The sequence below is a fragment of the Peromyscus leucopus genome, chromosome 16_21 (genome assembly GCF_004664715.2).
Source record: "Peromyscus leucopus breed LL Stock chromosome 16_21, UCI_PerLeu_2.1, whole genome shotgun sequence".
NCBI lineage: Eukaryota > Metazoa > Chordata > Mammalia > Rodentia > Cricetidae > Peromyscus > Peromyscus leucopus.
In genome coordinates, this window is record NC_051084.1 from 27,120,095 (window position 1) to 27,144,823 (window position 24,729).

Below are 24,729 nucleotides of genomic sequence, written 5' to 3' on the forward strand. Positions count from 1 at the left end.
CAAAAACTGGCCATAATACCCTGGCAAAGCACAGGGAGAAGTCTACAGAATCCAGGCCTGGGCTCCCCAGCTCAAGCCTGCAGCATCAACCCTTCACTTTCGTCAGCCCTACATTTTCACTCTCCTTCAATATCCATAACAGCAAACATAATCATAAAGCCTTGCTTATATAAGAGGTTTCTCTTGTTAGCACACTGAGGCCAGTGAAGCCTTATAGGGTCTGGACGTGCACTCTCTCGGGTGGTTTAAAAGTGATAACTTTGTGTGATTCATTGCCATCTAGTTCTGGATTTTAATAACATGACTCCTGAGTTTTACATTTCTTAGAGAAGCAACTTGGTTAAACCCTTGCCACTGTTTCTTCCTGGGGTCATCTGGACTCCAGTTCCCAGACTATCTGTGAAAAGGATGTGCTTTCTGTGTGGGGAACAATCGTAATCTATCATGGCTGGTGCCGGGTCCATGGATTACGAGTGTAAAATGTCAGCCCGGTGAATTAAAGCTTTGTTGTAGACCAGCTTGCTACACAATTATTTCCCATTCATGTCCTATAAATCAGCCTTGGTCTCCAGCAACCAGAAACTTCCACGAAGCACACAAAGCACCTAGGTTTTGTATTAATTGTGCTGTATGGTGCAGCCCCTAGAATAGTATGACATGACTGCAGCCCATGGCTTGAAAAATAAATTTCCCTGTAACTGGAACCTATTTAAGGGATTGTCTGTATTCTCACGTGTGTGTGTGTGTGTGTGTGTGTGTGTGTGTGTGTGTGTGTAGCTGTTTGGTATTTGTGTTGAAATAATAGGAAACGAATTTAAATAGAAGCACTTCCCATGTTTTATCTCTCTACAAACAACAACAAAAAACATAATTTACAATAAATTATCACAGCATTTGTTGGTGCCGTCGGCTTTGCTTTGTAATCTCACACCTAACCTGGCAAGATGGCACTTCAGAGAAGGTAATCCGTACAAGGTACCTCCGGAGGTGATTAAATCTGACAGATGATGGGGGGATGGTGACGTTCCGTGGCGCACCAGCAGACACCTTAGAAAATTCTTGTTAAAATAATAAAGCATCTTACGTAGCGATGGGAAAACGGCTATGCTAAAAGAACGGGCCGGTTTACACTGCTACACTTTCGTGTCTGAGACCAAAGGAAAATTATCCACCAATAAGCAACCGGATGAACCAATTATTGCAAAGGAGACTGTACAGAACAGTGGTGATTTAGGAATGCGGAATATTATCTTCCCAGATGTCCGTACTTACACATCACCATCAAGCCCAATGAGAATAAAGACTTCCACTACACACAGAAGCTAAAGAAATGGAGTGTATCTTTTCATAACATTTTGATAGTCTCCCTGCTCTCCCACACACGCCTTAAACACCAGCTCCGTCAAAGGTAAAGCCTTCCTCTCCTCCCCGGGCAGTGACGACGATCAGATGGTTAGTGTTTACAGCAAGAGTCACAATCAGAGATATGTTAAGGCTTAATTGCAGACTGTATAATTAGATTAGCCCAATTAATGAGATAGCTCGGTTTCACAAAGCACCTTTATTATTTGAATGGTTTTTCGTCCCGGTTTCTTATTTCTAGCAGGGGAATCTTGAAACAGTTGCTTTGTCCTTGGTTGGTTTTAATTACTGCAGCAATGTTAGCTTTTTCCAGATTGATAGGGCAATGTGTGGCAGCATCATATTACAAGATACGCTGTTTTCTGGTGTTCTTACGTAAGCGTCTAATGCACAGATTTCATTTATCAATTCCAGCAGTTTCCTTGAATGGAGTAAATTAACATGGACCAGTTTCCACTGCTGTGATAGCAACCCTCCATACCTCCATGGTGCTCACATAAGAGTGAAAACCAGAAAGACCCTTCAAGGGTCTTCCAGACCTGTGAGTCCCTTACTGGAGAGCAGGCTCCATCATCCTAAAGTCTCAGGCTCCTGCCAGCCTATCTTCATGTTATATAACTCCGTACAGCATAGACATCCTTTAGAGGAATCTAAACATGAGAAGAAGAATTTTTAAAAATGAGTTACCACACCACTGAATACTCCAATAAGGAGCAGTCTGAGTTCAGTATGTGAACACCTTACAGGAGGAGAATCTTAAAACTCTGGTCTTTTATGGCTATCAGGGAAGTCGTGCCATGGAGACTTATTTGCCACATAGTATGTCCTTACATTTAATTATTGCATACATACCATTACTGTCCCACTACCAGCCTCCCACACATACACATGTGCACACATGTACATACACACACACACACACACACACACACACACACACATACTTTAAAATATTTCTATACACCAGACATAGTACAGGTACTTTCCACACACTGACCTAAACCTCACTTAAAACCCACGTGCTGGACAGCCATTGCATCTCCATCTTAGAGACTGCCCTGACTTTGGGACCAGGGATGAGCAGGCACTCCAGCTGCAATTTGTCCCTTACTCATGGCAGCGACCCTGTGTCAACACAGCAGGTGACATCGTCTGTAGTGCTGGATTGTTAAATACAGTCTGCGGAGTATTTCTAACTGCTCTCCTCTCTTTCCCACTCAAAGAAAGGAATGATTTGAAACGTGAAAATGGGAGTCGAAAACCCACAGGGCAGAATCAGTACCACAGTCCCCATGGGACAGCTGAGACACCCCAAAGGTCTCAGGAGGGTCATGTGGTACCATCCTGAACTTCCACAAGAGTCATGAATCAGATCTGGAGTTAGGGGCCAGGTGGACAAGGAAACCTAGCCCACAACAGAACTAATATCTCATTCACCCAGCTGTGACTTGAAAATCATATCAGCCATGAAAAATTATTTCCCCACTGTCTTCCGTCGTCCTGAGTCATCGGGCCATATTTAATTTTAATCATTAATATGTAAAAATAATAAAAAGCCACAAAAAGGAGTCCGTAGTCAATTTTCTGATAAAGTAAATTTACTCCCTCCCACCACCGTTTGTGATTTAAATGGCCTCCAGAAAGTTATTTTTTTTTTGAAACTAAGTGTTAATTAAAAATATGGAAATGGATTTCAAGCGTATCACAGGGCAGGGTGTGCGAGAGGTCGGCTCACACAACAATGCCCACCCCTAAAAACTTTTTTTTTTTAACTGTCTGGGTTATTAGTTTTCCACATTCCTCTTCCTAGAGAAGTCTGTGATCCTGGTGAAAACAGTAATTACAGTGACCGCCAATGGGACGAAGAGCTCGCTGAGCCAAGCGTGGACTTCCGTCACCACGGATGCCGCCGCTCTTCTACTATGACACAAATGAGTCATGGTCTCCCACTTTGCTGTCACCCTGACGGATGCTTTTTATAGAGCGCCATGTTTAAAAGAAAATCCAATCCCCCATGCCTTAACTGCAGGCCTTCATTTGGAGACAAGCTCTCTTTCTGAATTTAATCGATCGAGAACTTTCCTTCTCAGATCCCCAGTCCTTTTTTTTTTATTCTGAGCTTCCGTTTTCTCACCCATAAACTACAGATAAATATTTCAGCCAATCAAGAACCGCTGTTGTATTGTAATTACCCCCACCCCCTGGATAAGGTACTACCGGGTTTCCTGCCAGCCACCAGTGGGGGTCGATTCAAGTTCTGAGTGGAATTCACTATTTTGTGTCACCTTGGCTCAGTCATTTAACATCTTTGGCTTTTGGATGTCATGATGTCAATAAAACCTCTCTTCACAATGGAGCGTACGTCATTGTGCAAGAAATAAATGCTTGTAACGTGCTTTGTAAACCTGCCCCATCCCAGTTCTCATAAACATAAACCTCCTCAGCATATCTTTTTTCTGAGGGGGGGGGGGCCTGGTTCACCCACTGCACCCACCGCTCCACCACCCACCTTCCTCAGGGTCCTGTGAGCCGGGTGCGGCCCAAGATAAGAAATGGAAACGCAATGCAAAATCTGTGAATCTTGGTCCTGGAGTACGGCATCTCCACTGCCCTGAGGAAGGTCCACGGCGTCGCCCTAGGACTCTAGATGAAGGAGTGAGGGCTCTCCAGACTGTGAAAATACACTGTGTTTAGATTAACGCCCATCACGGCCTTGGGAGGTGGCTAAGTAGTAAAGCCCTTGCCATGCAAATGTGAGGACCAGAATCCAGATGTTTAGCAGCCTGGTGGACATGTTAGCCACCTCTAACTCCAGTGCCTGGAGGATGGAGCCAAGGGAATCCCTGAAACAGGCTAGCTATCTAGACTAACAGAATCTGTGAGCTCTGGGTTCAAGAGAGAGACCCTGCATCAGGTAGATCTGTGATCAAAGAAGATGTCCAATGTCAACCTCAGGCCTCTACAGGCATGTTCACTAACATATACACACAAGCATATTCACATACACACACCTGCCTGTCCACTCACGCGCAAACACGTATGCTCATATACTACACACATACATGGGCAGCAAGCAAAAACACCATCGTCAGTCAATTCCTACAAAAGCTTAACCGCCAGTTAAAACACGCTATGGAGGGCAGACAGATCAGTGTGTATCAGATTGTCTGATTGTGTACTCAGAGGAGTACTATGCGGGTACTGCCTCCAGGTGATGCAGCCAGCTTCCAAATGGGACCATTTCTCATCACACCTTTATCAAACCAAACTGCAGCTCATCAAACAAACTAGATCACCCTGAAGTGTTTTTTGTTTGTTTGGTTGGTTGGTTGATTGGTTTTTCAAGACAGGGTTTCTCCGTGTAGTTTTGGTGCCTGTCCTGGATCTCCCTCTGTAGACCAGGCTGGCCTGGAACTCACGGAGAGCCACCTGCCTCAGCCTCCCAAGTGGTGGGATTAAAGGCGTGCACCACCATCGCCCGGCCTACCCTGAAGTGTTTTAGGTGAATGCTGCGTACCCTCCCGGCACACCTCTGACCCACGGGTCTCTGAGAGACACAAGACACGCTCCCTTGCCTTCGGGTTATTTCCACAGGACAAGAGGACATGGCTCACACACAGCAACAACTAAGGGACACTGTGACAAACACCACTCAAGGGGAGAAGGAAAAGCCTGACTGCAGGGAATAAATGGTTTCAGAAGACCAGAGGGAATGATAATGGTGGGAGGCAGGGGAAAGGGATCCCTCGGAGGGCGCAGTCTGGGAAGATGGAGGTGAAAAAGGCGCATCTCTGCATTGTCTTCCCTTCCTTTTCCTTTTCTTTGCTTTCACCCTTCCTTTCTTTAGTCTTCTGTTGGCAGTGGTGGTGCTGGTTCGTGTGTGTGTGTGCGCGCGCGGACCCTCCCACCATGGACAGCTCGGCGGCGGTGGTAGTTCTCTCTGTTTACACGGGTCCTGGGGACTGAAGTCGAGAGGCCAGCTTTCATAACGAGCGCCATGATCTGCTGGGCCACCTCACAGTCCTTCTGTCCTTCTTTAAACTTCCTTTATCCAATAAATATTTATACAGGACCCACCGTGTTTTAGGGACTTCGCACGTTGGAAAACAGAAAAAGTTAGTAATCCCTTATGGCTGGAGCCCCCAAGGTTGGTGAAGGCAAGAACTTAGACTTCAAAGATGCAAATGAGCATGGTCCAGGAAAACAAGGGTTATGGCAGACATCATGAGACATCCTGGAGGTGTCCCCCAAAGAGCTTTGTGGCTGATTTGCTGGTAGACACAAGGCGGAGGGAATAACCACTGTGCTTCGCGTCCAGTAATTGTGCAGCTACTGACGTCACTCAGATAGAAAGGATGGGAGGAGGAGGAGGCGGCTTGGGAAGCCAAGAAAACCAAGAACGGAGCAAGCCCAGGCCTGTGTAAAACTCCAGTAGCAGCGAATGTAGAGTTGAGATACTCTACATCACTACAGAAAAACACTGGGTCTGGGCAACTTCTGACTTGTGTAAACAGAGCAAAGGCCACGTGAAATTCAGTAGCATGGCATGTAACTCCTGTAACTGGAACACAGACGACCTAACGAGACTCAGAAGGACTTCACGAAGAAACAGCTCAGACACAATGGGAGCTAGGACTCCAACAGACATTGGGGGAGGGAGCCCAGATTTCTAGAACATTCCATCGTAGAATCAAGATATCACCTAAATATTTCACAGATGCATTTAAGACTAAACTGGCATAATTTACTTTTTTTTAAAGTCTTTTTTGAGAACTCTGTGTTTGAACAACGTTGTCCACAAGACCTGACTCAGATGTAATTACTAAGATTTCTCATCTGATGGAAAACTCCAGTACCTTAGAGTTCCTTCAAGCCTGTTCTCTGCAATCTGTGATTTCCCCAGATGCTTGCCATGCAGACACACCCTCTATATAGAATAAAGAGCTGACCACGGAAGAGGAAGGGTCAGGGCTCCCCCTAAGCTGGTCTACCTTTACAGTAACAAGCTCCAAAAGGTGACCCACGCAATGATATCTCCAACCCAGGAAGACCTTTTTCTGCCAGCCTGGGGACAGGCACCCAATACAATTAAAGAATCAGCTAGCCAGATATTAAAAGAGGGAGAACCGAGGAGAGCTAAGCAGAGAGGGAAATATTTATAGCTATGACAACATGTTTCCTAATAATAATTTATGAGCCTATCGGAGAAGAGGGAAGCACGCAATCTATGCATTAAAAAAAAAGTCCAAAATGTAAACATCATGCCCTCGGCAAACTTTCTTTAGTTAAAAATGAAGGAGGTTGACTACAGCAAATGGCCGCATTTCCGTGGTCTCTCGTTTCCTTGATGCGAAGGGTTACCGGCTGATTTACAACTTCCCGTGTTGTTTTTCAAATCTATATTTGTCAGCGCATTTTTTAATGTCAGATTACTTAAAATAGATGCGTTGGGTCTTCGCAGTCAGGAACAATAACACCCATTGACTTCTCTAAAAGTTCTGTAGCAGTTTGCAAAACATCCTAAGCGCCGAGCCTCCCAAACGTTGCAAGTATAAGTTAAATTCATTTCACTCCCAAACGTTATATTTCTAACTGATATTCATTTCTCTGTGGTTTCAAGAAGTTGTTTTGGTTTGGGTTTTTTGTTTTGTTTTGTTTTGTTTTTTCTCTTCCCAATTTTCCCGAGAACTCTAGGACTGGAGTTCAATCAGACCCCTTTGAAGTTTAGTGAACTCTGTCAACGCTTCGTCCAAATAGACTCAGCCTCCTCTTGCTCAGGGATTTTAAACTGTCAAAATAACAGAGAGCACCCCAAACCCAACCCCACCCCCGCAAAGACTAGAACCAAAAAAAAATTTAGTATTTTCCATTGCAGTTTCTCTTCTAACCATTATAATTTATTGTCTGCAATAGTTTCTACAATTTACAGGTAGTTGGCTGTTGGAGAAAGGAGAGAATAGCCTAAAATTTGAAAACCATGAAATAGCTTCATCTGTATATAAGCCCTCAGCAGGGCCAATGGAAATGCAAAAGAAAAAAAAAGTGTAAAAATCTAGATTTTTAAGTTTCTAACTGACAATTCAAAGCAGGCTTTCTACTAAGATAATCGCTTAGCTCATCTCTCTGAATCGCCAACTGACAGCGCTGTTTAATTCCAAATCCTTCAAAAAGAGATTATCTGACATCCTTTTTTAATACTAAAATACTCAGAAATAATACAGCAGCCTAAATGAAAGCAAACAACAATGCATGGATGACTACAGTGTTTGTAAAATACTTCAGATTGTCTACAGGTCCCTATCGTCGAGGGTAACATGGTCTGGTAAACAACCATGCTGCAGGTGGTCTAAAAAAATATTCTGAAAAATCATTCGGTGTTTCCCAGCTATTTATAACCATGTTTTCAACTCTCCCCGTGAGGAAGCTGCCGGATAGTCAGTCTAAGAATCAAAAGTACAAAGCCAAATTTAGTACTTTCAAGATCATTGATACTTCATTTTCACAAGAAAGACCTCGAATGCCCGCCTTGTAAAGCCCTGATTCTTTACTTTTGATTTAAAAAAAAAAAATGTGTTAAAGGGAACAAGTGAGATCTAGGCCACCACAGGCCACATTTGACACAGAAAAACAAAAGATAGACGGATAAATTAGGCAAGGAAAAGAGTAAAATCCCCTTTATCTACTAAGTGAATGATTTGCCTAAGTTCTGATAATGTGGCACAGTCATGAAACGCCTAATATAATACCAAAGAGAACATTCTTGGGTCAGGGGAACTCATCCAATGAGGTGGCATTGGATGTGTTTGATATTTGGGAGACTGTCAGTGAAGGAAGAAGCACTGTGGTAGCACATCCTACCGAGTTCAGAGTTCATCAGGTTGCCTACGCAACATTAACAAACACCGATAGCGTGGACCCATGTCATCAAATATGGCTGCTGTAGTCTGTCTTCCAGTGACCCCATCAGCAAGATGATCCTTTGAATAATAACAGTAATTATAAATAATAATACGGTTTAATAATACCTCCCCCTTTGAAGAACGCCCAGCGTTTTTATCTGCATTATCTAATTTGTGCTTGAAACAATTCAACGTAGTAGCCAGGTAGCAATTATCATTACCCTTGTTTTATAGATAAATAAACCGAGGCCTAGGGATTTTCTTCACATCACACAATTAGGAACAGAGCCAAGCCCAGAGTCTATAATTCAGCTCTCTCTATCTTCCAGATTATTGTGTCCTCAAAAAAATATCTGGGCATCTGAAGAACAGTTCTACCCCTTAGAAAATGTTTGTACTGGAGCCAGACCAAAACATCTTTTGCTTCTAAATTGCATTTAGACTAGAGAAGGTAGGCCTTTTCTGATTCATTAGCGAGGGTCTGGCTATCTGCAGTCATGACGAGAGGCACACCCAGGTTCTATCAAATGATATCACTGGCCCCAGACAGAGGAACACTTGCAAATCTCAAAGTCTCTAAAAGACTCTAGAACCAGTTTATTTAATTATCCAACTTTACACACACACACACATTTCAAACAAGAGCAAGTCAAGAAACATTCATAAAAATGGACCCAAAGTGTTAACTGATGTACCCTAGCCAGATTGCAAATTGGTTTTCTGGGGCTTGCCAATTTAAATTCTTCCCTGCAGCTTCAGCTGGAGTGGGGCATCTTCATTTCCTGCCCTGACTTGTTGTGCTGTGTTACCGGTCCCTGTTTAGGTGATTAGTATGTGTGTGGATCTGCTGGTCCCGAAGCTCTCTTAAGTTATAAATGTTCAAACTACCAGTGTGCTGTGGGTAAAAATAGCACTTGTTATTAGATGTCAATTCATAGCCTGCAGGAGCCTGGCAACGTTTTGAACCTTTTCAAAATGTAAATACTGCACATTAAGCATAGGAGAGAAAAATTAATGTACTGCTTCTGCAAAAATCATTTCCAAGTCAAAAATCCAAAGGAAGAGGAGGTAGAGGGAGGAGGAGCGGGAGGAAGAGGAAAAGAAGGGCACTTCTAACAGAACTGGAATCTGCAGCAATGGGTATAATAAGTTTGTAAGGGTCGGAACACCAAAAGAAAACCACTGTAGAAGTAGATTAGTCTCTCTGATCATCTCCACTTTTGAATTTCCTCTTTTCATTTTAAGGTAATGGCTTCCTTGGGACCTTGCAGGTGCCACTCATATGCCACTACTTTAGATGCAGTGGATTGTGGGCAACAGGGCACCCGTTGTTGTTGTTGTTAATTTTTTTTTTCCAGAAGCACACAAGAGCTTCTTCATTAGACTTGCAAATGAGTCATGACTTTCCTGAGAGGGGGGCGGAGGGGGAGGAAGAGGACAGTTAAACTTTACAAGAATTGTTTTGTGCCTTTTCCCTTCAGTTAATGGTGGGGAAAGTTGGCAATCAAGTTTGCTTTTTGAAACTTTGACATATTTTAGAAAGTTCTGATTTACATATGAAGTCATCCTCCAACAATTCCAAACAAATGTCTTTTCAAAGCAAGCCTACTTTCTGCCTTTGGCTCACAACAGAACTGAGCAGAGTTTTTTTTGCTTTTCGACCACTCAAAAGGGTGGAAAATTTGTAGCCGCAGTAGATTCTTTAATGTTACAAATCATCTAATAACAGATGTTAATAACTGCAAATTTGCCACCTTAAGGATTTTCTAATGGTACAAATATAACCCACAAACCACTTGTGGGTTACCCATTCTCCAAAGATTACTAAAGAGAAGCGGTGGGTGGGAGATCAATACTTTTGGAAAGGTTAGTTCAGAAAGTCTGCAAGACGGAGTGAAGTACCACAGCGTGTACCACGTGACATCTTCACATGACTTCTCAGACACACTAAGATCTGGAGACAGAGTCTGATTTCCTATAAGCATGTTTTCAGAGCCAAACTGACCCTCCAGAAGAGGTCAAAATTCCTAGCATTTATTCCCATGGTAGATATCCAATTCATATTGGAAACACACATTTCAAAAGATTTCTAGTGATTTCATTTGGCTCACAAGTAAAGGGCTTACATTAAAAAAAAAAAAAAAAAAAGACAGTATTTGATGATGGAGTTTTGTACTGATGAATATAAAGTTATGCCAAAAGCCAGTCGTTTGCTATTCCTTAAATACCGTAGCACAAGTCAAGTAAAGCATGGATTACAAACCACCTTAAGTAACACAAGTGCAATGCACACACAAAGAACAATGTAGCCAGCTTCAGGTAATTTCCATGTAACAGATAACATCTGGGGGAAATGCAGAAAGTAAGTTATGCAAAACTAATTTGCAAGTGACCACATCTGTGGACGTTATTTATTGCATGTTCACTTAACAGTCCATTATTCTGTTTAGAACTCTCTTCTCTTCTTTATTAGAGCTCTTAATGTACTCACCTTGGTTCCAATGGCCTGCTCATAATCAGAAAAAAAGAAAAAAAAGTATAAGTGGCATTCATGTGAAGCAGCAACGTGGCTGTTTTTATTATATCCGTTTGTGTGCAAGCATTCAGAAACAGCAAGAGAAACACACTGATTGCTTCACATCCAAAGTAATACTTAGGGGTATTTGAAAGTCAAGCAAAACCAGTTATTTGGCCAAATGGATGTGTGTATATATCAGAAAGTCCTACCTTACCTTTTAAGCTCAGCGTTAGGCCTGAGGCAAGTCACTTCAAGCATTTCCCTTTGGTTCTTGGTTTGAATGTCATGGGTGCTAGTCTTCTGCTGGGGGGTGACTAAATCCAGACCAAATAGGTTGTTTAGGGTTTTTTGTTTGTTATTTGTTTATATATTTTAATATGCTTACTTTATCATCTTCCTGCTTTTATTTTTCCAGATTTAAAAAGTAACATATTAGACTTTTGAGGGGTAAAAAAATGAGACAATTGCCATTCTACAGGAATGTATAAAAATAGTTATAAAACTGGCTTTATTTAATTTGCTTCAACTATTCGTAGACTTGAGGAAATTATAATGTTCTCTCAGAAAATCTAACTCAATAAAGCTGACCATGTCTCTCTGTTTTAAATAGATTTTATTACAGAGCCAGTGATGTTGTAAAACATGAGGTTTTGTTAAAAAAAAAATACAAAGGCCTAATTGTATTTTTTAAAGAAAGTATTGCATCAGACGGTTTCATTTAAGCGTGTTTGCTGGCTCCGCGTGCTCACCACAATTATTGATTCTAATTTCCCTCGGACTTGTTTTTTAAGGAAGGCGATCACTTTCCATGGAGGAAAACTCACTGTGATACTTGGGAGCCTTTTGTTTATTTCGAACTCTGTATTTAAAACGGCACCTTCGTCTACTGCCTAACACAGCTAAATTTAATTCTTGGTGAAGGAGAGAAACAGCTGTGGTTCGGTTCATTAACAGTATGCAGAGCATGCAAAGAAAAGAAACTCTCACCCCCCACTCCTGTGCATGAATTGAATCAATTTAATAGTTATATGAACTACACACATTACAAAAAATCAAGAGAAAGAAAACCTCAACTGTCAGCCATAATTTCAGCTTCTGGGAATAAATGCAAGCTTCAGCCTACCAAAGAAAGGAAGTAGGGAGCCAGAGAGGTCCAAGTCTCCACATGTGTGTTAGGGCACATGTGTGCATGCATGTGCATTCACATGCACATTAATATATTCATTCACACACATATACATAGACACACATAAGAGATACATTCACATACACATCTACATTCATACAAACATGCACATCATATATACATACACATAGATGCACAGATATACATACATATATACACACATACATACACTCAGGTGCATGTATACACATACACATAGACACACATAGAGCTACATATTTACACAGACACATATGTGCACAAATACGTACATGCATATACTCATACACATAAACACATGCATACACACATACAGAGAGAAAAGGGGAGAGCAAAAAAAAAAGAAGAAAAGAGGGAGAGAGGGGGATGGATGCTAAGTGGTTAAGGCTCTAGAGGACTGAGTTCAATTCCAAGCACCCATGTTAGGCACCTCAAAATTCCCTGTAACTACAGCTCTATGGGGATCTGACACACTCTTCTGGCATCCCAGACACCCCAATACATACATACATACATACATACATACATACATACATAAATACATACATATCCTTTAAAAGGAAATCAATCAATCAATCCAGACCCTAGAGGTGTGTGGAGCGGGGGAGAAAACGTAAGACTTGAACACAAACATCTGTTTGCATTTAAGTGTAGAATCTGCTGAGGACTAGGGGCACCAGAGGGCCAATCCGATCGTGGGCTCCGCTTCACCAAGTGGAGAGACTCTCTGAAAAGAATGTCAGGAGGTGAAGACCAACAGGCTGAGAGCCCCAGCCCGTGTGCCCAGAGCAATGTGGGTGACAGTGAACGACACAACATTCTACCCCATTGAAAAGATAAGTGTGTGTCCCCCCCCACTCCCTCCACCACTCCACCCCCCCCCCCGCCCATAAGCACATGCTCGATGCCCGCAGCTGGCACTCTTTCTTCTCTTCACAGACTCACTCGTCACCATCGCCCCCCCCAAACACATTTCCTACGCTCAAACAGCCCGTTTTCCCCACGTCTCTGATTCCCCCGGGCAGCTTCTTCATTTTACCTGTAACGCTCAGAGGACCCTGAGGCCTGATTAGCCCCTTTCTTGCCCTGGGGAAAATGAAGAGCAATATGGGAGTTTGCAAGCCCAGCATGGGGGTGGGGTGGCACATAACCGCGAGAAGATGGGGTTCCTTTACCCGCTCTCCCCTCACTCGGCAAAAGGCAACAGCTTATGAATGTGACGGGAAGATGTCTCCTCAATATTATGATGAACACTGAATCTACTCAAGATAAACAGCAGGAATGATGTCATCTAACAGAATAAAAATCAAAGCTTAGCAATATCAATAACTTCCCAGGATGGCCACTTGATGACATATTACAATTTACTGAAAATAGCAAAAGCGAAGACCTCACGGCCCCCAGACTCTAACGCCATGGATGTCACTAAGTAATTATTTGATCCCAGACCAATCATTTCATCTCTCCATTGCCAAACATTCTTGCTACCATATATCTACAACTAAACAGCAACTACCTATATGGTCATCAAAAAAAATTAATAATATAAATTCAGCTCAAATGCATACACATTGGTAAAACCAGGGAACAAATCTACCTCCAGCACTATCCAAAGCCTATAAAGGAAAAACATTAATATTTAAAAGATGGGATGTGCCAGGTGGCAGTGGTGCATGCCTTTAATCCCAGCACTCAGGAGACAGAGCCAGGCGGATCTCTGTGAGTTCGAGGCCAGCCTGGTCTACAGAGCAAGATCCAGGAAAGGCTCAAAGCTACACAGAGAAATCCTATCTTGGAAAAACCAAAACCAAAATAAAATAAAAGATGGAATGTAACAAGAGAACTTAGAAATGACTGTATGATTCTTTTGTGATTTTTTTTCCCCCACAAGCATCCTAAGATGGTAATGGGGTGGGGTATGCTTTTTGAAAGTTCCGCCTTCCAATTTGTATGCTCAGGTCCAACTCTGTCAGTACACCAGTGAGTGACTTTATCTCAGAGCTCCGTTAACAAGCCCATGAGAGTTTACTATGTAAATTGGAACACATTATTGATTTATAGTGGGGTATGTAAAAGACATAAAAACCAGAACACTCAAGTAGGCATGTCTTTACAGATCAACTGAGATGGGAAATTAAATTATAGTCAAAAACATTGCTTGTTAAACATGGAATTAGAACAAGAGGAACTAATTAAGTGATTCAGAGGTTTAATGCTGTTCGTGCTTGCTCTCTTCTCTTCTTTCAATCTACCTGGTGGTGGCAGGATTGACCCTGCCAACCTCAGCACCCATGGCTCTCCTTGTCCTTCACTGCCGTTGGTGACGGTCTCCCTCCACTTACATTTACATCCTCTTAGCAAAGACGTGTGGACTGCTCACAGTAAAGTCCTGCTCCGCTGTGAGTTTTCAGTGAGTCCCTCTGATGATTCACACTGCTCTGGTTTTATACACATATTGTACTTCAAAGATTCTATTGTGTTCCACTGCCATGTTCTGTGTGTGTGTGTGTGTGTGTGTGTGTGTGTGTGTGTGTGTGCCTGAGTGTGTGGTGTGTGTACACGCACATGCACCCACCTGCATGTAGAAGCCACAGGTCACCTTTGTGTGTTGTACTGTCCACTTTTTTTTGGAGGGGGGAGACAATGGGGCCTCCCAATGATACTCAGGCCCCCCCCCGCCCCCATCCCCATCTCTTACACAGCACTGGGATTACAAATGCATGCTGCCATGCTTGGCTTTTTTTTTTTTTATGTGGGTCCTGGGGAATCAAACTCAGGTCCTTGGCAAGACCAACCCCACGACTGGGTTGTTGATCCTGCTAAGTCATGTGAGTCAGCACCAGGCTGTTACCGGGTGTAGAATGCACCATACCCTCTGCCAGAAATGGAGAAGACAGATGCACCAGGGGTCTGAAGCTTGGCTCTCTCCCTACAACAAGCTGATACACAGGGGCACGGGGCAGGGAACAACGCAAGTGAATGAACCCTCAACCACAGCGTACAGAAACAGTAAGCAGAAAGCGCTAACTGTGAGTGAGAGCTGGTACTTGGAAAGCACCAGGCAACGAAGCGGGCAATGGTATCAGAGAGTTGAGGCAGATGGTACTTGAAGAAGACACCAGATTTGGAAACGCGCCAGTAGTCCTGTGAGGGAACCGGCTGAGACAGTGCCGCTCAACCGAAGCTCTTCTTTTCCAGCAAACCATAGAAGTGGTCAAGCCTGCGGACTACCCTTTCCCAGCCCCACTGGAGGAAGGAATCTCTTTGGACATCTATTCAGCCTTCATAGATCGATCGCCAACACCGGAGAGTGAACAGAAGGTAGGCTTGAGTTTGCCTTTGCTCCCCCTGTTAAGCATTCATTATGTCGGTCCAAGGTGGAAAGAACCTCACGTTCTCCCATTGTCTTTGCTACTGACTTTTCCCTGGCCAGTAAAAATGTTCTCGTCAGAGTGGATTCACACATAGGCCAGCTGATGGTGGTCAGGAGTTTTTAACTCCTCCCCCATCATCCCCTATCCGACCCAGGCTCCACTTTCACAGTCCCCAAAGTCTCTTGCAATCCCCGAGATGTGTGGTAACATAAAATCCAAGTCCCCGTCCAGTTCACCATCGCTCCTGGGGTGGCCATACAGAGCACAAGTGTGAGGTTGCCTAGAAATCGCTGAGCACTCCAGTGCTCGCTTGAATGTTGTTTTCTTTCAATATTGCATGTGTTTATTTCCCATGTCTTAGGTGCCAGATCAAGAGCAGAGCCCTCAGGAGTCCCAGCCAGAGACCGAAACGGCAGAGGTGGATCCTTTAGTTGGCTTCACCATTGATGACGTAAAATCAGCATTGGCTCGAGTGACGGATGAGGTTTTGTTGAACATTCAGGTACTGAGCACAGGCAATGAACTCCCCTTTATGCTTGGCGAATTAGCCAGCGCCAGCCTCGACATCTGTAAACACTGTCTGCTCTGGCCAAGCAAGAGCAAGGTTTACGGTTTGCACACTTTATCTTACAAGGCTACATAATCCTCAGCTGAGTCTTCTGAATTCAGTAAGATCACAAACCAGATTTGCCAGCAGTGCCTCGTGTGCTCTGTGTTATCAGCTTGCAAAATCTTTCGACACTGAAACCCCAGAAAAGCAGCACGCGGAAGACTTTGAGCCACATTCTACTGTAAACAGGCCTTATGCAAGAGTAAATGACACAGGCTTCTGAAGACCGAACGCTGCCGATCGCTGCCGATCGCCCATCATGTTTAGCTAAGTCACCTCACCCAGTTTCAGGCATGAAATTCTTCTCAAGCACTTCCCCATCTTCACATATCACTAATTGCTAAGCCATTTGCACCAACGGTGCCCAAAGAATGGGTAGCAAGTACCACCTCTGGGCAGCTGCCCATCATGTCTCAAAGGGTTACTTGTGTTTAATACTTCTTCCCCATGCTGTCCAAGAAACAACTACTACTACCTCCACGTAAAGACTTACAGGAATCCACATGATTTTTCTAAGCCAAATGCTTACATAAAGTGAATTGCATGTTTTGAGAAATGACCATAAAACACCACAGCACTTATGCATCTAAGGGGAAGCTTTTCTTGTTATTTGAACTTGGGACCATGTATAAAAAGCACACTGTATTAATAACTAATTTGGGAAGAGTAAAAGCTTAGGTTGTCCTAAGCATACCTTGCTACCCGTTTAATCATCAAATGTTATTGCAATATTTACACAAACATTTAATGATTCGGTGCCAACAGAATCAGGCAAAGTCCCCCAGCTTAATAAGGGGTGCTTAGTGTTTACCAGAAATAGTGGAAGAACACGTTTTATACAAAGGGCTATTGTTAACAGCCCTGTGAATGTAATAACTGGTTACTGTGTAGAAGGGCAGAGTGTAGTGAATTAAGCTGAGTTCAGAACATACCTCCTTTTTAGATTTGATAACATTTCCTCTAAATATAGTTTATGTATAATCATTGCCCAGGGCTCCTTTGCAATCCCACAGCTCTGAAATTATTGCCGAGGAACTACTAGCCAAGCAAGAGAATTGTTCGCAGGACCCACAATTGAAAACATCTTTACCAAGGCCATGTTCCATGAAGGGAGCTGCATGTTTCTAACTATTCACTGATGGTTTTCTTTTAGAGGATTGGGGTCTGCAACATTGGCACCTCTCTTCTTTGACAGAAAGAATAGGGTTAGTATATGGGCTTCTTGTCTTCCCATTAACATGAAGCCATCTGGAAGTTCAGTAGCTTGTATACCTAAGTGCAATTATGCACAGAGAGAACATGGACCAGAGTGGAGCTACCTAGACTTCGTAAGTACTGTGATTGTCTCTGTGCTGGAAGGATCTAATCAGCTTGGGCAAAATTACTGCTGACTTTTCAATGAAATGGCAAGATGATGTAGCTTTCAGCAGTGTCTGAAGATAGCCAACCACCCTGTGTATTTTCTCTCTGTAATCCTACTAGCCTCCATGCAAGTGAAGAGGGCCTTTCTGGTGACAAACGGGACCCAGACAGATTGCTGTTTGTCTCACAGGGGCTGTGAGCCTGGTCCCAGTTGCAACTCCAGCACCAGCCAAGGAAGCCACACATCTAACACTAGGCCCAGGCTCCTTCGACTGTTCATACACCCATGGCTTCCTACTTTCCTGGTGTCTGCCTTCCTCTTGGACAAATTCCAAGCTGGGCCACTGCCCTGAGCCTTGGTGTCAGACAGGCTGAGTGACTTTCCACTTCTAAATGATCCTAGTTCTAAAAACTGCCACACCCCTTTTCAAAACCATGTGTGCTTGACACTGGATACCCACACCTGCCATATGCGCTTAACGCATTTTGATGTCAGTGTTTGTGAGGGCACCTTAGTTTGTTTGTTTTTTCCTCTTTTTAAAAGTCATACTGTTATTGCAGTTTTTGAAAAAAAAAAAAAAAAAAAGCAAAATGTCAATAGAGAGTTCATATTTCAGTGCATTGTCTAGGAGCTATTTCTCTATTGTAATTCCAAGCCAATATCAACTTCTTTAATACAGAACCTCCTGGAATGGAGTGTAAACCCTTAATATTTTATGTCCATCTACTTATTTTTCCATGATTCACTTTGTAGTTTAGAGATTTATTAAGAATGAAGTTACCTTGGCCCTCAGACGTCAGTTCAAATCACAGGAAATAGACCAAACATCTTAAGCCAATATAGTTTAGCTATTTTCATTTTAAAGATACACTCAGAATGAAGTTAGTTCTGCTGTGAGTTGCATAACAAAAATAACACCCAATGGAACAAACTTTAATGTATTTAAAGAATAATATTCTAGAGAAATTGGAATGATAATGCCAGACTCTTGCATTAAATGTTGGCTGTTGGCCTTGACACAGCAAAGGAATAAAATAATGTCAGAAAAGGTGAACAGAATTTGCCATCCTGCCATTTTCGATGTCTCAGGTCAACTTCGAATTGTCCGAGTTAGAAAAGTCATCCAAGGTAGTGGTCGGTGAAAGCTACTAAACACAGTGCAGGGACTTTAGAATAGTTCCTAAAGGAGATAAAATCCAACCCAGCCCCAAACTGAAGGTAATGTGTCTTCTCAGCAGCATTCTGAGGCGTAACAAGGATGACAGCAAACCAGCAGGTCCAGTGAGTAGCCACGGGGTCCTTTCGCTCAGTCTCCACTGGTTGTACCTAAACTAACGTGCCAATCACCAAGGTCTGGTGGTCAGGAAGTTTCCTCTCCTGCCAGGACTGTGCTCTTGCTACTTTCATGAACCTTCTCTCCAAAGCCCACATGCAATGTAATAAAGTCTGTCTCTGGGAGACACAAGGAGAACTCCCAGATTCTTGTGAAAACCCTAGTGAGGATCCAGAGAGGAAATGGTAGACGACACAGCCCGGCCATTCTTTTCCGGAAAACACGAGGTGATGGGTGGACACAGAAGAGCATTGGTGAATGGAGAAACCCAGCGTCTGCCTAGGGCAAGTCCTCTCAAGCCTTTGTCAAAATGATTTCCTCAGACCATTTCAACACCTAGCTGGTGCAATCTATCATAAATGGATGTTAATTCATAAGGTGTACCAATTTGTTTTTAATATTTCATGATAATGTGTTAGTGAACTATGCCATTAGTAAAGTATATTGTGAAATCAGGAATTGGGATTATGAATGCAAAGCTGAAGTGCCGTGTTAACTAACCCCTATTCCCTATTTCATTTTCCAGATAAAGACTAGGCAAAGTGATTAAGTGACTTGTCTGAAGTGGCCTAGCCTAACTAGACCATAGATTAGTTGGTAGTACATAAGCCATGTTCCTGCTAGTTCTGTTAAAGTACTGCATGGGGGTGTCAGTGAAAAGGGTAACCAGAGGACCGTTTCATCCCTTCGCTTGCCTCATCCATTCACCAATAACAAAGAGAAAAAATGAAGACACCAGAAGTCAAAAGTTGATCTGGGGGGGGGGGGGAGAAACAAAACTTAAAAGCCCTGCCCCATTTCTTACTCATACAAATCGTGAATCTAGAATTGTTGACACCAATGTGACCTGTCAGAAATATCAACTCTTTCTATGATGGTAAAAACCAAATCTCATTAAAATGGTAATGGGGGGGGAGGGGAAACATTTCAAAACCACCCATTATATTTACCTTCTTAAAAAATTACATAAACACATAAAAATATTTTTAATCATATCTGGTCACGAAACAGTGATGGTTTTTATCTTTTTTTCTATTTAAATGAAATAATAAAACCTCAGAAATACAGTTACCACGAAGATTTCAAATTACGTTAACTACTTAAATATTCTACACTTTGGCTCATAAACACACAAGAGTAAAAGGTACTCCCTGTACATGTGTAGATGTCCTCCAGCCACACAAACAAAAACACCTCCCAACTGCCCTTGTCCCTGCATGCAACTGTGTTATCTATCCTGATGGAAGGAAGGCATTCCCTGCGTTCCCAGTGCTGAGATGTGCAAACACAATGAGGTGCATTTCTGGAGTGACACAGGTAGCAATGGTAGTGTGCAGACCATCAGCACCAGGGGCTCAACGCCATCACAGCTGCCATGCTCGCTAAAGCCTGCCGCCGATCGCTTATGGGTTCTCTTTCTCTCTTTGGTGTGTACCAAAAATCTATTACAAAGTGGCATGCGTGCAAGGATTGTAATGTATGATGAATATTCTTAATTATGAGAGCTGTCCTAATTATGAGATTATTTGTGTTATTATTTCACACACGGCCGCTTCCAGGAATCCCATTTAGAATGCATTAGAGGGAAGCCCGAAAGGAAGGGTGGAGGGGCCCACGGAACTGCACCAACAGAGCCCGAAGCAATCATTCCGATTCAGCCCTTATTGGCAAATCTGTCTGGAAATGCGGGTCAGTTATCCTATGTTCCAACATGAGGCTGTGTGAAAAAAAAAAAAAATGGCTGTCCAAACACCACTTCCTGTCCGTGGTAGACATGCTATACATTGGGAATGTGCAGAGAAATACGATAAAGTGTTATCGCATCACCAGGGCTGGAACATAGTTCTGCCTGCAAAACAGGAAGGTGTGTGAGGGATAATGTCTGTCTTTCGGCACTATAGTATGTCAAAACCACAAAGACAACGTGCGGCCAAAGATAGCTCCATCATAACCACTTTTTTTTTTTTTTTTAATGATTGTCTCCACAGAAGGAGATAAACGAAAAACTGCAAGTACAGGAAGAGGCCTTCAGTGCACGCATAGAGAAATTGAAAAAGGCCTGAGGACTCGGTACGAGTGAAGGGATTCCGAACTTCAGAGAAACAAACAAACCCGGCCGGAATAATAAGACTCTCTGGAGTGCTGTGGCGCCTCCACGCAGCCGTGAAAGGAAAGCCCTCTTTCCTGTATCCCGACCGATTAGCCATGCCTTGTCCTGCCTCCCCTGTCCCACACCCACCTCTGAGTTCGACGTGCCAAGGGCAACAACAGCACTTGTGTGCAAGAGTTTGGAGTGTTCCGTCTGAAAATACAAGGACCGTTAGGATGGCTCCATGTCGTTTTGACTAATAAATACTATTCCTCGTCTATGGGAATGAAACCAGCCTTTGGAAATAAACCAAAAACAAAAAAAATTGTAGAAAAATAGTAAGTTTTACCACCGGGAGCTGGACGGGCTGTCGCATTGGTGAAGCACTGTGAAGAGACGCCAGACCTTACTACAAGGGCAAACTTGCCAACCCAACAGCCACCCTGGCATGAACTGCAGGGTTGTTGTTTTCGTGTTGTTTGTTGTTGTTGGTATTTTCTTATTTAACTCATTTGGTTTTCTTATTTAAACCTTTCCATGTGAAACCAATTTTCTGAAATTATATAATGCAGTCTGAAGCATTTTAATTTATTCTGCACTGTATTTGCTGTTTCTAATCTTGTTACCCTCCCAGGAGAACTCATGACCTATATAAAAAGAAGCAATGTATAAATGATTATTAAAGGACAACCTATATATAGATTGTAAAAATCTTAAATACAAATCAAACTCAGAGTTCCTAAAATTAACCATTATACTGCATAGGAATGATGGGGAGTGGAGGGACTCACGGGGGAAAAAAAAAACCCTCAAGCCTTTAAATACCCTCATGAATACAATTTGAAGAGGAAAATAGGTACGTGACAACGGTTTGTCCCTAGTTAGAAAGATTAATGAATGGCCACCTAGGCCCTTTCCTATGTTCCTTGACTTAGGAATATTCTAGAATGCGGACACAACATTGCTGAAGGGAGAGGAATCTCTCATGAACTTTTGATTCTGGGTAGCACTTGGTTAGATATGGGTGATGGCCTTACTCTCTCAGTCGGGATCCAAAGAACCATCCAGAATGTGTTCTTCTGGGACAGAGGTGAAGCCTACAGCATGGCAACATCTCCCAACTTCAGAGGAATTCTTAAGATTAAGGCAAGCTTGCTTCTCATGCAAGAGATATGGGGCTGCCTCCCCTACCCCAGCAACTCTTCCTGCAGGAAATGTGAAAGGCTGTAGGAGACCACCAGGAGGGCTCTTGGTCTGCATTTCCTTAGCTATCTTTTGGGAGACAGCAACGGCTCTGAAGAAACCAAGGACAGGTAATAAAGAAGTTTCTAGAAATGACCAAGCAAAGTTTGGTCCAAATGACCCATCAATGACATATAGTGGACCTAAAAGAATGTGTCCTTGAGCAAGGATTTCAGGCATCTAAACCCAATCAAGAATAGTGTAATATAGATAGATAGGCACATAGATAGGTAGATAGATAATAGAAAGATAGATGGATAGATAGATAGATAGATAGATAGATAGATAGATAGATAGGTAGGTAGATAATAGATAGAATAATGGATGGATGGACGGATGGACAGATAGATAGATGATAGACACATGTAATCCTCTTTGTGACCATGAGAGACTGGTAGGTATTATGAGCCTTATTTTATAGTGCTGGATGGAGCCGAATTCATGAACATAATTTAAAGCAAATTACACAATTCAGAATTAATGGATCAGGGACTAGAGAGTTGGCTCAGAAATTAAGAGAACATGCTGCTCCTGAAGGAGACTCCAATTTGGTTCTCAGCACCCATATGATGGCTCATAACTTCCCATAATTCCATTTCCAGAGGACCCAGCACACTCTCCTGGTCTCTATAGGCACTAATCAGACAGACAGTTCAACTACATAGATGCAGACAAAACACTCACATACAAAAATAAAAATAAAATAAATATTTAAAAAAGAATTAGTGGATCACAGCTTTAAATCCAGTTGTACATAATTTATAGAGGATAAAAGTGGAATGTAGAGAAATTTTACAGTAATTTTCCCATCATTGCACATCTGGTAATTGGTAGAATTGGGTTTTGAACCTGGAGTCACATAATCAAAGCTGATATACTCAGTCTTTGTCTTCATCCATCTCATAGTGAAGATGAACCAAAGTAAAAACTGATGGTTTTTGTCTGTGTGTGATCATGGAATACCTACTTACATGACCAGCACATCTAGCATTTAGGAAATTCATAAGAGGATCATAGGACCAGATGTCTAACTTAGATCCATCTAACCAGTCCTCAGTGGTATATTCAGCTGAGCATGGCCTGTATGACTGGACATTGGCTGGTTATCCAAAGACAAAATTTGTCTCTGTCTTAACTATTTGTCACAGTGGACACCATGACAAAAAATAAGTTTCAAGGAGTTAGGGGCAAACTGAGCAAAGCATCCTGCTGTAGCCTGAGAGGTCAAGGAGGGGTTATCCATGCAAGAGTACCATACAGGTACTTGCAGTGCACCTGGGAGAACCAGCGGTTACTCAATGGAAGGTACAGGAAGATGCACTCCAGGTGCAGGGAGAGGGGGGAGAAATTTGAGTCTGCTCAGCCTAGGATGCTCTGAGGATGGTTTGGAAGAGGTGATCTTAGAGCTGAGCTAAGAGGAGGGAGAAAAGGAAAAGAAGTCAAACAAAATCCATGCTTAGGAATACTTGTTCCAGGCATCAAGGATGCAAGTGAAGTGACCTTCCTCTTGCATTGCCAAGTAGAAACTCTGGTCATTCCATATAGTGTTGTTGGTTGGTTTTGCTTTTTTTTGGGGGGGGGGCTTGCCACCCAGCTCCCAAATAAATTACAAATAGGCTTATTTTTAATTATAAATGCCCGGCCTTAGCTTGGCTTGTTTCTTGCAGCTTTTCTTAACTTAAATTATCCCATCTATCCTTTGCCTCTGGGATTTTTCCTTTTCTTACTTCTATAAATTTTACTCTTACTCCATATCTGGCTGGGTGGCTAGGTAGCTGGGTGGCTGGCCCCTAGCATCCTCCTCTCCTTGTTTTCTTTCTCTTTCTTCTTTTTCTCCCATATTCCTCCTTCTATTTATTCACTCTGCTTGACAGCCCCACCTATCCTTTCTCCTGCTCTTTATTAAACCATCAGGTGTTTTAGACAGGCAAAGTAACACAGCTTCACAGAGTTAAACAAATGCAGCATAAAAGAATGCAACACATCTTTGCATCATTAAACAAATGTTCCAGAACATAAACAAAGGTAACACACCTTAAAATAATATTCTACAACAATGCAGCTCTGAGGGAATGGGGTATTTACAGGGTCATGTCCCTGAGAAAATAACTGTGATGGTTTTCAATCTCAAACCCTAGCCCTCTTAATTCAGTGCTTTTTCTAGTACATCTAGTCAGCATGGTGACCCTACTTAAAAAAAAAATCCAAATGTGTAGCCACAAATTTTATTACCAGGAAGTGAACTCAGACCCTCTGCTTATAAAATCTTTGAGGAAATTTCCCATGTAGAAGAATTACACATAAATTAAGTAGCCATGCTACTCTAAAGATGGAGCCATATTAGTCCCATCTGTGTGAGGAAGAACAGAGTGACTTGCTTCTAGAGAATAAGATGTGGGAAAGGAAGAGGTAGGAATCAGACCCTCACAGTAGACATCCCTAATCAATACTGTCTCCACTGGGTAGTCCAATCCATTATAGTCGTCACAAATCATGAAAATAGTTTTCCACCTCCATCATCTCCCTCTCCAAGTAAGGGGAAATAACATGAGAAAATACTAAGAAAATTCCAGTGTGGAGAACTGCTATGCCTCAATGATGCTGCCCAACGCTCTCAAAGGTGATCAGAAATGGGGGGCTGAGAAAATATCACCTCCAAAAGGAATTTGAGGAGACATGATGGCCTACCATACTTTAGTAGCTGGATAGGATTATAGAACACAGAGGAACTGCAAAAGCTATGAATAAATAATGGATTTGCACAAAAATCTTTC

General features: G+C 42.6%; 1 protein-coding gene across 1 annotated transcript in view; it reads left to right on the plus strand.

Moving 5' to 3' along the window:
• Cabcoco1 (ciliary associated calcium binding coiled-coil 1) overlaps positions 1-21,413 on the plus strand; it is a 103,057-nt gene extending 81,644 nt beyond the window's left edge. Inside the window, exons 6-8 of the mRNA XM_028877228.2 lie at positions 15,143-15,265; positions 15,680-15,820; positions 20,613-21,413. Coding sequence (XP_028733061.1) covers positions 15,143-15,265; positions 15,680-15,820; positions 20,613-20,687 — 339 coding nt within the window. The 3' untranslated portion in view covers positions 20,688-21,413. The remainder of the gene's footprint in view (positions 1-15,142; positions 15,266-15,679; positions 15,821-20,612) is intronic.
• The last annotated feature ends 3,316 nt before the right edge of the window (positions 21,414-24,729 follow it).